Source organism: Portunus trituberculatus, chromosome 49 (assembly GCF_017591435.1).
Source record: "Portunus trituberculatus isolate SZX2019 chromosome 49, ASM1759143v1, whole genome shotgun sequence".
NCBI lineage: Eukaryota > Metazoa > Arthropoda > Malacostraca > Decapoda > Portunidae > Portunus > Portunus trituberculatus.
Window position 1 is genome coordinate 2,855,976 of NC_059303.1, and position 14,384 is coordinate 2,870,359.

Consider the following 14,384-nt stretch of genomic DNA (forward strand, 5'->3'; position numbering starts at 1 on the left):
AAAGAGAATAATGGGGGGAGAGAAAGGGGAATGAAAGGAGAGATGAGGAAGCAAGATGTTGGGTACGCTTATTATTATTAAGAGGAATTTGACGAGACTGATGGTGTTTTTGACGTTGTCCCTCCTCGTTTTATTTGTCGGTGGAAAGTGAGGTGGTGGAAAAAAATCATGAGTAACTTGATTTGTGTTCTTTTCCTATAATTCATTTGTCATGTTCCTTTTTTTTTTCGTTGTTGTTCATTAAAAGTGTGAATCACGAAGAATGGTTGGTAATGTTTGTTATCTTGTATCAGTTTCTATAAAAAAAAATGTAATAAGAAAAGCAAACGACTCTTAAACGAAAATAAATTAAAACAGTCTGGCAAAAGTTACTATCATGAAAAAAATAGTTTAATAATAATAATAATAATAATAATAATAATAATAATAATAACAATAATAATAATAATAATAATAATAATAATAATAATAATAATAATAATAATGCAAGCCAGATTCCTTGAGTAAATACAAATTTGAAGACTAAAACTCGTAATGTAACAAAGAAAACAGTTTCAATATAAAGTGAATTGACGAAATGCACGTCTATCATTTCTATTTAGCCGGAAGAAGGATTTCAGCCCGGTGCATTTTTCTATTATGAGATCAAAAGTCAACCGATTAGCCAGTCACCCGCCAAAACACACACGCAGAAGTGAACGGAAATAATCACAAGTATATAAAAAAAAAGCCCAGTTCATTTAGAATCCATGACTCTAAGTGCGTATTTGATTGCAATCTAAATGTGTATAGAAACTTAAACCGCGGGAATACAAAGCGGTGTGAGTTTTTTTCCTGAGATGAGAGCAACGTTTAGACGCACGCGAGGTATTGGGGCGTGAAGCCATTACGAGGAGCTTGCTGGACGGGAACCAAGCTCTGGAAAAGACGGAGGAACGAAGCACACCGTCACCACAGCCAATACGCTAAACGGGAACAGAACCCAAAAGATGACGAATGATTGAGCGCTCCATCACCAGAATCAGTTCGCGAAACCTGCACGGAATCGGACCATGCGAGTAAAGGTGAAGCACAGAGCGTCCCGCCACCGCAGTCAATTACCAGCGTGCAATCAACACTTGGGAGAAAACGTGATGCTGAACGTCCGTGCGAAAGGCGAGAAACAGTCGTCATTCTTAACTCACACGCGAGCGGCAGCCTCAGTGACTCACCCCACTACCGCCTCTCCCTCCTTTATCTCCCTCCCTCCCAGTTACAGCCACAGCGCCCCTCGCCAAATCATTTCCCCGTTTCCCATTCCTTTTCGGCTTGTTAATGTGGTGTCTGGAATGCCGGAGGGAGGGAGGGAGAGAGGGAGAGAGAAAGAGGAAGGGAGAGGAGGGAGGGTGTGTCTTCGAGGGTTCAATGCGCGACTTTCACCACCTCACAGCATCGTCACCTTTCAAGATATTGCGCCTTTTTCACTTTATATCACCAGTTTTACATGCAATCTTTTACCATGCAAGAAGAGAAGATCATGGGTCATCACCAAGAGACACGGAGGAGGAAGAAGAAACAATAACACAAAGGAGGGGCGGAGACGACTTGTTGCGTCAGGCCTCTCCTCTCCTCTCTCTCCCCTCTCGGCCGACTCCCTCGCTCGGGAATAGTTTCTGTGAATGAAATGGGAATACGGCTGGAATCTGGGACGACTGGAATCCACATGGTGCGCGCGCGGCCAGACTCATTCCAGTTCCAGTCGTACTCTCCCTCTCGGCTTTAAGAGATGTCATTGGTGCGATTGGCTCAGTGGGACGAGGCTTGCTGAGGGGGACGCCGCGGTGCCGTGAGGGCCCCCGCGTCTTGGCAGGACCGCTGGTGAGGGAGGCTGGCGTGGGATGGGATGCTGCTCGGCGGTGTCTTGATGTTTATTCGGGAGGTTTTGATGATACTGTTGATGCTTTTTATTGATGGTATTTTTGATGGCATCGTTTATTGACTCTTTATTAAGTTGTTATTGATGTTATTCGCGATGCTGTCATTGTTTGATATGTTACAGACAACAAACTTTTAATGTAATTGAATATTCTATAGTATTCGATGTTACTATTGATGACGTTACTGTTGCTTTGCTATTTATCGTTATATTGAGTGGGATGTTATTACTAGTCAAGATTGGCTCATACTATTACATTTCACTTTCTTTTCAAATAAAACTGTAATGTTTGCGACGCTATTAATGACCAGCTTGGGATTGTGACGTTACGAGCTACCTTGGCTTGTTGTGAATTGAGCTGTTCCTTTTGCAGACACCGAGCGAGAGGCGGATGGCGAGGTGATGACGTGCTGTGGTTTGGCGGCGACCGGAGTTGCTGAATGATGATGAAGGTAACTGAGACACTAGACGATGATGGCCACGAAAACTATACGAAAAATGTGAATGTCGCTCTTTATCGCCATTACAACAATCACTATCACCATCGCTATCATCATCGGTAACTACATGTGAAAAAAGAAAAAGGAAAGATGGAAACTACACCATTCTGTCACATTAAAACAAACCAATATTCCAATAGTAAACAATAAATCTCACACACACGCACACGCACACACACACACACACACATACACACAGTCCTGGAATGCGGCCGACTATATGAAAGGGAGAATGTGTGCCTCTGGAATGCTGGAAATAGGGAATGGAGTCTGCAATAAAAGTCAGAGTTCCATGACCGGGAATCTCGCTACGGAATGCTGGCGAAAGATCCGACCGTGAGTGTTCCCGTCAGGAGGAGGAGGAGGAGGAGGAGGAGGAAGAGGAGGAGGAAAAGGAGGATAGTGTTGCTGAGGCGGAGGAGGAGAAGAGAGAGAGGAAGAAGGAATCACATCATAATTGATTACGGTTTAATTATGATGGATTCCTCGATAATTAGTGAGTGTGTTATATTACCACAATTACCTCCTATCAGCTCAGCGATCGGGCATTTTTAACAATAGCATTTCCTCCTTGGAGTATTCTTGTTGTATCCGCACAACGCTGGATCGTCGCTTGTGAGATTTGCAGAAGAGATAAGAGAGAGAGAGAGAGAGAGAGAGAGAGAGATCCATACACAGAAAGAAGAAAACTCGCACACACCATTCCACACACACACACACACACACACACACACACACCACCACCACCACCACCAATCTTGCATAAAACACACCGATATATTCCGCCATTAAAATCCCAGAATATTAATAAACGTCACACAGGGGCGGTAATATATAGCGTGGGCTGGGCTCGGGTGCCTGACAGCCCGGATCAGCCCTCGCGTTATCAAACATCAAATAAAACCGTTCCAAATATTCTACCCCTACGGCAACCTCGCCCTGGGGAACCAGGTGGCCGGCAGCGCAAAGTATTCGAATAACCAACAAACGCAACGAAAGGACGATGATGGAAAGAGAGAAAGAGAGAGTGAGAGTAAGAGGGCGAGGGTTGCGCAAGACTGAGGCTGGGAGAGGGAGGTTAGCAGTGCAAGGGATCCTGAAGTGAGAGTGCCTGTGAGAGTGGAGACTGGAAGAGTGAGGGGCGGGGCAGGGAGGAGAAGGGAGGGGTTTTTAGGGGGAACTGGAGGGCGAGGCCTGATGAGTGAAAATACCGGAATACTGTGAGGGAAGAAAATTGTTTGCCGCTTTTTGTTTGTGTTTAGTAGACGTGTTTAGTGAGCCAGCTTTTTTTTCTTCTTCTTCTTTTCCTTCCTTAATTTTTTCCACCGCTCTTACTTTCAAAATACTACATGGACACTAATATTTCCCACAATAGCGGACAAGATGAGACCAAACATTTTAATTTCTCCTTAGCGATTAATTAAGAAAATCCACGCTGAGAGAGAGAGAGAGAGAGAGAGAGAGAGAGAGAGAGAGAGAGAGAGAGAGAGAGCTACCCCTCCTACGCACTGAGGACACTGTGATAAAAAAGGAAAAAGCTAAACTAAACCAGCACTCATATTTGTCAACATCACCGCTTGACTTCGCCACACAGCCCCGCACAAACAACGCCACCAAGATAGGAGAGATAAGAGGCAACACAACAAAGCAGCGGGTAATAATGCTTGCTGGAGCCGCGAACACCGACCACACCACCATCGCCGCAACACCGCGAGGCTCCCAACCGCTCACCGCGAGACAAAACCCCACAAAGCACTGCCACCGCAAGGAAGATGAAACTCAGGGTTGGTGCTCTCCCGGCCGCTGCAGAAGACAAGGAGTGTGTGTGTGTGTGTGTGTGTGTGTGTGTGTGTGTGTGTGTGTGTGTATAAGTGTTTTCTTCCTGTATCCTTGCCTGAAAACCTGAATTGTGAAGGTCGCCCCCGTGTTCTCCAGCGCATCACGCCAATAATAAAACCAGTAACTCCTGACAGCTCTCGTCTCACTCCTAGCTGGTTGGCTGGCTGGGAGCGCGGGAGGCGACGAGCAGCAGCAGCACCACCACCACCACCACTACTAGGACGAGGAAAGCTTCAGGAGGACACGACCATTTATTAAACCCCCAGAAGGACCCCAAAAACGCACCTTCTCGCGGATTACTCGTGCAATATTTCACCGGGTGATTTACGGCCTCATTTCGTCTCCATAATTTATACGGAACCCATCATCATCATCATCATCAGGGAACTGCCAGTCACCTAAAGCGAGAGCGAGAGTGAGAAAGAGACAGGACGACACTACTAAACTTTTTAAACTCTCTGTTCCCTCATCTTAATCTTCCGTTTTTCTTTTCGTCGCTCTCCACACACACACACACACACACACACACACACACACACACACTGCGACATCTATTGAAGGTCAAGTGCAGTGCCCCCAGTCACCCAAAACACAAAGCAGGTTCTTGCAGGTTTCTTGCGGGGAAATAAATAAGTAAAGTTTCTCGCCGCACGATCTCCACTCCTCGTCTCTCGCCTCCTCTCGTCTCGTCTGCTCTCTCCTCTCCGGCAAACGCCACCACCAAGCCATCCCCGCAGCTCATATGATATGCTAACATTATCTCTTTAATATTTACGTTAAGGAGGCGAGTGTAGGGGAGAACGAGGAGTCAAGAAGGAATAATGAAGGGGAAACGGAGAGCACTCGATAAGATGATGGAAGAGAGAAAGCGAGAGGAGAAGGGTAGAGAATTGAAAATAAAATCCAGTGAAAAAAGAAAACTAAATAGAATATAGATACGTACATAAAAGTCGAAGGAAACTCAGAATGATAAAATAATAAAAAAAAAATGGTTAACACAAATGAGGAAAAAGTAACAACAATACGGAACTTTCAAAACTTATTACAATAACTTGAAAATGGAATAAAAAAAACATGATGATTGAGGTGGAAAAAAAGAAGACGAAGGAAAATTACCAAAGATCAGCTACACCATACAAAAATTAAAACATGACACAATAACAAAACATCATAACAAAAAAGGAAGGTAGAGAGAGAACCTAAAAAACGAAAAAAAAGACACGAAGCTTGAGAAAAAGGAGAATGAAAACAGAAGAGGAGGAAAAAATTACAAAAGATCAGCTACGCCATACCAAAAATTAAAACATGACACAAAATAAATCAAAACAAAAATTAAGGTAGAGAAGGAACTTAAAAAATACCAAAAACAATTAAAAAAAACAACAATATCATCTTAAAACAGAGAGAGAGAGAGAGAGAGAGAGAGAGAGAGAGAGAGATATGAACACACTCCCAACACTAACTAGCTTCAGGGAAAAAGAATGGGAACCCAGAACATTAACAAAGACACGAGGGGCGGCAGCGTATACCAGGGAATGGAGACGAAACAAAAGGCGGGCAGAGGCGGCGCGGTTCTTGTTAACAGGTATTACCATCTCATTACGGTTATAATTCATTAGCCTCCATTACCAGCCTCCCTCTTGCTTCTCCTCCTCCTCCTCCTTCTCCTCCTCCTCCCCCCCAGCCCCCCTCCTCCTCCTCCTCCTCCTCTCCCTAGCAGCTGTCTTGAATTACCTCAGCGTCGCCCAAGTTAAAAAGAAACACTGAAATTTGACCTCTTCTGCAACCCACTAGTAAATTGCTCTGTGGGATAAAGTTATATTTCTCTCTCTCTCTCTCTCTCTCTCTCTCTCTCTGTTCTTATCATTCCTTGCTATCTTCTGCCAAAGCGACGACTAAAAGATGAAAGAAGATAAAGAATATAGGAAGCAAAAAAAAAAAAAGAGATGACAAGACAGAGGTGAGATAAAGATATATACGTATTTCTCTCTCTCTCTCTCTCTCTCTCTCTCTTATCACCTCTTGTTATCAAAGGACAGAGAGATGGAGGAGGAAAAGGAGATACGAACGAACGAGCGAAATAACGAGAGAGAGAGAGAGAGAGAGAGAGAGAGAGAGAGAGAGAGAGAGAGAGAGAGAGAACAAAGGAGGAAAAATGATAAGCTGATAAAAGGAATACGAATAAGACATATGGCACTAAACAGGACTCAGTATTATTGCTTCTTTTTTTTTCTTTCTACTGACGAGGGATAAAAGACTCTGGCGCTCTGGAGGGGAGACGAGGGGGGAGGGGGAAGACGAGGAGGGTGACGAGGGGAGGCGGGTGAAGAGGACAGAGGAAGGGGTGAAGAGAGCAATGCGTGAGGGGAGGAGAACGCCTGAGGGAGAGAGAGAGAGAGAGAGAGAGAGAGAGAGAGAGAGAGAGAGAGAGAGAGAGAGAATGTGTGGGGATGGAAAGAAGAAAGAGGAACAGGAGAAAGAGGAGGAGGAGGAGGAGGAGGAGGAAAAGAAGGAGGAAGATGGGTAACAGTGCTGATGATTTTCTTACATAATAAAACCGGAATGCAGAACAAGTCTTACGATAAATATTGGCAGATTAAAGTGAAAAATCTAAACTAACGCAATGTCTAATTTTAAAAGATCAAGTTATTCATTGTTGTTTTCTTTTATTTTCGTCATAGTTTCTTTCATCTTTTCTCTCTTTAGTATGTTCGAAATGAAATGACCAAAAATAATAATAATAATAGATAAACAAATATATAAATAAGGTAATGTTCATTAATTTTAAGTGTTATTAGTATTGTTTTGTTGTTTTGATTAACATTATTATTACTATTATTATTATTATTATTATTATTATTATTATTATTATTGCTTATTATTATTATTGCTAATCCTGCTCATTTTCTCCATATTTATTTTCCTTATTTTCGTGAGTTCATTTACCTACTATTCTATATTTCGTTTATTTATTTTCACACTTAAATATTTTTCTTGTTGGTCGTGACGCCGCTGATTTTATTTTCCATATTTTCTTTACTATTTCACAAGTGTTTAGGTGAGCAACACATTACGTAAATCCAACAAACTTGAATAAACCCAAATATATTATACCAAAATCTTTCCTAAAAAGTAATGAAAGAATATGAAAATAAAAATAATAATAAAACAATAGTAATGATAAAATAAAATCAATATAATAATGATGATGATAATAATAATAATAATAATAAGAAGAAGAAGAAGAAGAAGAATAGAAGTAGTAGTAGTAGTAGTGTAGTAGTAGTAGTAGCAGCAGCAGCAGAAGAAGTTGTGATTACCATATACATATACTAATAAAAACAATAATAAAGCAACAATATAATTAAATTAGAAACATCCATATTAATTTAAACACGAACAATGACAACAACAATGACAACACCACCACCACTACTACTAACAACACTCAAACACACTAGTAACAAAGTAAAACAACAACAACAAACCCAGCCAAGGGAATAGAAGCAAAGTGCGCCGGACAGGGATAAATGTTTGGTGTGTTTAGCGTTAGTTTGGACTCAAGTGTTTAATGTTCGCTTGCTGCGCTTCCAGTCACGCCAGATGCAGCATGTAGAGGGGGGCCGGTCCCGAGGCAGGGGGGGAAAGAGAGAGAGAGAGAGAGAGAGAGAGAGAGAGAGAGAGAGAGAGAGAGAGAGAGAGAGAGAGAGAGAAAGGAGTGGTGGAGTTGCATTTTCCCAGCAATCCCATTAATGTTACTCCAGTACTCGTAACATTCCACCCATTAAAATATCACCTCACGCTAATTTCACGTCTTCCTTCCCATACTTCTTTTTATTCTCCCACAAACTTTCAGGTTCATCACACTACCACCAACACCACCACCACCACCACCACCACGTACTCATCTCCTCGTCCTGACAAAACATTTCCAATACCTCGTTGGTGTAACTGGCGGCTGCTAACGACCCTAACTACCGGTATCCTATGACAGCAATTACGGAAACTCCTCCTTCCCCCACTTCCCCATTTGCAAACCGCTAATGAGGAGGGGGCGAGGAGGAGAGGTGGGTGAGGGGGACTGGGGGAGGAGCAGAAACATCCCAGCGTCTTCATATCGACTTTGGATATCAAGGAATTGAATTACATGCGGCGGAGGAGGATCCCTATAGACGCGATGCTCATTTTTCTCTGGATTGGAAGCGAGGGTTTGTATCTAGTTAGTGTTTACATTACTGATGCAAGGCGGCGGAGGCTGAGGCAGTGTGTGTGTCTGGAGAAGATGGAGGAGGTGGATAGGAACTAGAGGAGGGAGTATCTGATGATGATGATGTGTAGTTTTGTTTGTGTGTGTGTGTGTGCGTGTGTGTGTGTGTGTGTGTGTGTGTGTGTGTGTGTTCGTGGAGTCCCTAGTTAAAACTTGAGTAAACATTTCTCATCGGGTGAATTCCGAGGATAACAACATTTTTAATATTCCACTCCGCGCTTCGGGACACACACACACACACACACACACACACACACACACACACACACACACCAATCAATACATTCTACACAAGCTACACCCACACCCACACACACACACACACACACACACACACACACACACACACCTTCACAGCCTATCACTCACGAAGCGGAGTGGCCGTCACCTGGGGAGGGCTTGCGGGCGGAGTGTAAGAGTCATCGGTGAATAACACTAGCGCTGCCTCTCCCTAAGATGAAACAAGCGATTAAGCCCACGCCTCTCCCCGGGACGGTCTGGAGGCGTTAGTCACTGTCTATCAAAAACGAGTTGCTGAAATGCGTAATTATACATGGGGCGGGAATTCTTCTGAGGTAAATATATACGATGGGGAGATGGGGTGTGTTTCCTGGCGGTGAGCGTTCACTAAGCACTGCGTGAGTCCTGCCAGCCAGTCCTCAAGGACGGTGAAGGGGCTCATTTCCACGCTGGCGGAGTGAGCGATTATCGATTAAATTCGGAGTGGAAGGCGCGTCGAGGCGGAGAGTGTGAGGCGATGTGGCGGGAGGCAGCGGACAGCAAGACCCCGCCCGCCCGCCAGCCCGCCAGCCGCCGCCGCCGCTCACCGCTAAATCCCAAAATACCCGCTTCCTGATAAGTTTCCAGTCTTCAGTATCGTTTTGAGGGATGCTGTCTCGTGTGGTGGCGGCCCTGACCCCACTGGCAAGGGAGACGATGGGCAGGTGGGCCGAAAAACTCGCTGGACGCCCGACGCGGAGGCAAGCCAGGGACCAGTTTGCAATATTTCAAGGGACGAAGAAGCCCGACCCACATGCTACAAATATTCCAAAGAACTTGCTGATGGAAAGTACTATAAGTGAGGAGCAGCACGCAACTCTGATAAGAAGGGAAGAAAAAATAAATCAATATAAAAAATCAAACGTGATGCAGCTAAGAAGGAGCGCATGACTTTTGATATAATTACCTAGTGAACTAGAGAGAGAGAGAGAGAGAGAGAGAGAGAGAGAGAGAGAGAGAGAGAGATAGATAGATAGATATAGATAGATAGAGAGAGAGAGAGAGAGAGAGAGAGAGAGAGAGAGAGAGAGAGAGAGAGAGAGAGAGAGAGAGAGAGAGAGAGAGAGAGAGAGAGAGAGAGAGAGAGAGAGAGAGAGAGACTGACAACAGACAAAAACATAAAGAAAGACGAGAAAGGACACACACAGAGACAGACAAAGCGAGAGAAAGCTAATAGAAAGCGAATAGAGAGAGAGAGAGAGAGGGAGAGAGGGACGAGGGAAGGGGCCAAACCTGCCGATGTGGGAATCCTAACCTGACACAATACTCACATCTGGTAAAATGAACATCAACATCGTCTCAGGCAGTGATATAAAACCCACCTCGAATAGCAAGAGAAAGGAACCCACACTATTCATAGGTTACTGAGTGCTGGGAGAGATTGGGAGTGAATGGGAGAGAGTGTAACCGATGCTGCCTCAATGGGACGGATTGTTATGGGTGAGGCGTCAATGGGTGTGTGTGTCTAAGCCATGTAGTGCACCTAAGGGTAATGGCAATGGGAGTGAGTAGAGAGTGGGGTGTGATGGTGATGGTAATGATGATGGAGAGCGTTGAATGTCGCTGTAAGAATGTGGATGGTGAATGAAGGAGAGTAAATGTGGTGTGTGTGTGTGTGTGTGTGTGTGTGTGTGTGTGTGTGTGTGTGTGTGTGTGTGTGTGTGTGTATGTGTGACTCACATCAAGAGGCTCAAGAGGATTAGTGAGAGCAGACAATTGGTCGGGGAATTCACATCTCTGTTTCACTCACTCTAGTACTACCTCTTCCACTTCTTCCTCCTTCCTACTCACCCACTCCCGCACCTCCCTGCCCTCGGACCCTCGCCGCTGACCAGAAACGAGATTAGTTAATTGAAATGGAAACGAAAAGTGGTAGAACTGATTGTTAATTATACGAATGAACGTCGGGGTGTCCTTTCATCTCCCGCTGGTATTGATTTGTGTGTTCTTCGTGTGACTTTATTTACAAAGGGGGGCGAGGAAGGGATGGGTTGGCGAGAGGCGAGGCGACAAGAGGCGACGAGGCATCAAGATTAACTGAAGCTGCACCCGGGCCACGCAGCACAAGGGGAAGAAGAAACACCCTCTATTCTCCTACTGATGAATGTTAATGTGGAGTGAAGCATCGCAGAGAGAGAGAGAGAGAGAGAGAGAGAGAGAGAGAGAGAGAGGATAATGTATGAGTCTGTATGGGTGGGCTAGTGTGGCTGTGAATGGGATGAGTGTTTGTGTGTGTGAGAGAGAGAGAGAGAGAGAGAGAGAGAGAGAGAGAGAGAGAGAGAGAGAGAGAGAGAGAGAGAGAGAGAGAGAGAGAGAGAGAGAGAGCCAGCCGTCATCCCAGTGTCCACAATTAGCCACTCAACACTACTGAGGCGGCATCATGTCCCATACGCTAATTATTCGCACTGGAGACCCTGACCGTGGGTGCCATAAATCAGAGAGAGAGAGAGAGAGAGAGAGAGAGAGAGAGAGAGAGAGAGAGAGAGAGAGAGAGAGAGAGAGAGAGAGAGTATATAATAGAAATCTAAACTATTTATATTATACTTTGCATTTGTTTATCTATCTATTTAGAAATTCCCCATGTATTGAATATATAAGTAAATAGATGAATAAACAGATATAATAAATAGTGTGAAATTAAAAATAATAAATGTACCATGAAAAAATATATAAAATATGCTCATATATCCTTACTCTTCCTCATTGTCCCCCTACTTTCTTTCTTTTCCACCTCCTCGTCTTTTCTGCTCATTTACTTCTTCCCCAACTTGGCCTTTTTTTATGTTCTCACTTCGCGGCTTGTGGACCGCCACAGAGAACCCAGGATAAAGTAGGAGAACCAGACGACAATTTTGAGGTTGGTTCAGGCACTTCCAGCCCGCGATCTTTCCTGACACTTATGCCCGCGGACGCTCGTCACCTCAGCAGCCCACTTAAGAAAACTCACTTAATGACACTTTCGCCACAGCTTACTTAGTGCTGCGTGAGAGGGAAAATATATAGAGTAGATGTGTGTGTGTGTGTGTGTGTGTGTGTGTGTGTGTGTGTGTGTGTGTGCCATCCCCGTCAGAGGTTTTTATCTAGTGTTGTAGGAATGGTGAGCGTTTGTGTGCCCACCAGTGGGATACAGATGTTGGTGTTTGCTTACGAGACGAGAGGCAATTATTGGTTAGGTCGATATTTCCTGTGGTCAGTTCTGTCCTGTCGTTTGGGTCTTAATTCGCTGGTGCCGTCTGTCTGTCTATCCTGCCGCGCCCCTTCCCTGCCTCCCTCCTGTCCTGCGTCCTGTCCTAGCCTTACTGTCTCTCTGTAATACTAGAACGTGTTGTATTAGTGACAAAACTATATCGAATGCTGTGTAATAAGTTTTGGAGATGAATATCAGTGACATGGACTGACCATGTGGGTTCTCAGCACAACAAATCACGTGTTATCACCGCACACTGACACACACCTCAAGCCTGGGTAATAAACTGTGGCGCGTGCAGACGACGTTGGCACAGGAGTAACACTAAAAAGTATCACAACACACATGTCAGTGTCAGGCGACCCACGCGTTCTGTTCTCACTCCACTTAACACTTTTCATGCTTCATGCTCCTGCACACGTTTGTATTCCAGCTTCCTAGCACAGCCTCGGGAGTGGCCAGACCCTAGCAACACGCACTACAGAGGCAACACACACATACCTGGCGGTGGTGCAGTCCTTGAACAAGATGTCGAAGTGCTTGACGGAGAGCAGTTTGCACCTGTTGACGCCGGGCTGGATGGCGCCCAGGCCACGCAGGATGCGGACCTGGTCAACATTGCATACGAGGGGTTCGATTGAGAGCCGCTTGAGTTTGGTGTAGACTGTGTGGAGGCCGCCCACCAGGTGTTTCAAGAACAACTCGAAGGCTTGTGGTAGGCACAACATTGCATCGCCATTAATGATAAAAGCGGCCACTTTGGCTCCCCGATAGTCAACAATTTTGCACTCGTGGGTCTCTGACGAAGGTACGGGCGGCGGGGAGTGGTACTGACGCGGCAAGTCTTTGAGTCCGGCCAGAAGGGAGGACATGGGAGGCTCGGCAGCGAGCTGGAAATGTGGCGGTATTCCTCCACCAAGCATGCCATGGCGGTATACTCCGAGCCCCGGGGGTGAGGACGTGGGTATGGGCACTGAAGAAGGAAGCGACGTAAGACTTTGAACTTGCGCCAGGAGGTGCGACGCCAGCGAAGTCGACGACGGAGGAGAGGGACTTTGGTGTGACGGCGACGAAGCCGGAGGTCGTAGGGTAGCGTCGGGCTCCATGAGGGCCTCCGTGCTCATAGTGAGTGTGAGTCGTATACACGTCCGCGCGCCACCACCAAGACACACACACTCTCCCTCAGATACAAACTACAACTCTACAACTGCTATTGGATCGGATTTCAAATCGAATAGTTACAAAAATCAAACAATCAACTGATAGCTGGCTCACTCAATTATTTGCGTTGCGAGTGCCATTATGATTGGTTGTTGGGGTGCTAGAGTGGCGTGGCTTTGGAGGCGATTGGTCGAGACTCCGCGGAGGGGGAGGAGCCAGGCTGCGCGCACCGAGGGGAGGAGCGATTTCCTTCAGTCAGCGGGCAGCAGGCGGCGGGGAAAGGGAGGAGGGACATGAGGCGGCCGCTGCTCCTCACTCTGATGCGGGCAGCGGCTGCCGCCCCGCCGCCACCCTATCTAGGTCAGTCGTAAGGGCATGACGGCTGCTCCTGCTGGCTGACGCTCCATGATTAAAGTGTTATCCTCCTCACACACCGCGCCGCCGCTCACCTGCCGCATCACTTTCGCTGCCAGAAATTCCATAGGTTTCCACTTTTTGCCTGACTTCCTGCGGCGGGGCGGAGTGAGGCCCACAGTTACATAAGACACAACTCACGGCCTAAGTAACACATTTTCATAATCTTGACATCTATCTGCATCAGCCTCAACAACACGCTCACAAAGTGCTCTTATTATGGGGGTGTTCCAGTTTTCCAGCGCGATAGTGGGGAGAGTGGTGCGAGGACACGGCGGGACAGGGCGCCTCCACAACGAGGGGGCGGAGGGCGGCCAGTGGAGGCAGAGTTAGGGCCGAGGTGGAGGCGGCGCGGGTGTTGGCCGCGGCAGTAGCGACGCTGTGGAAGTGTTCTCGTTAATAGGCGAGTGTCCTTCCTGAGGTGTGTGTGTGTGTGTGTGTGTGTGTGTGTGTGCGCGCGCGCCCGCCTGCCGGGGAGTCGCACACATAATAACTTGGATGAATTATGAATGACTGAATTTCCATCACCAATTTTTCCCCCCTTCTGTTGTAGCTCTTTTCCTCATATTTTAGTCATCATTACGAGCATCACCAATTATCATTATAAAGTTTCTCTCTCAGTACTCTCGCCGCAGCACCGCGATGCTTCAAGCCTTGCCTGCGCCGGGACTCATCAAGCATGTTCTTAATCCTTACTTATAACTAATAGAATAATTGGAGCGTAAATCGTTACCCTGACCCCGGGGACTTATTGATAACATATATACATTATCCTTAACCTTCGTGCCGTCTCCGCTCATCATTTAGTTCATCCTGGAATAT

At 46.0% G+C, this 14,384-nt stretch overlaps 1 protein-coding gene across 1 annotated transcript in view; it reads right to left on the reverse strand.

The window, feature by feature from the left end:
• LOC123499081 (dachshund homolog 1-like) overlaps positions 1-14,384 on the reverse strand; it is a 74,414-nt gene that overhangs the window by 59,834 nt on the left and 196 nt on the right. The window contains exon 2 of the mRNA XM_045246687.1: positions 12,489-13,941. Within this exon, the coding sequence (XP_045102622.1) occupies positions 12,489-13,111 (623 nt within the window). The 5' untranslated portion in view covers positions 13,112-13,941. The remainder of the gene's footprint in view (positions 1-12,488; positions 13,942-14,384) is intronic.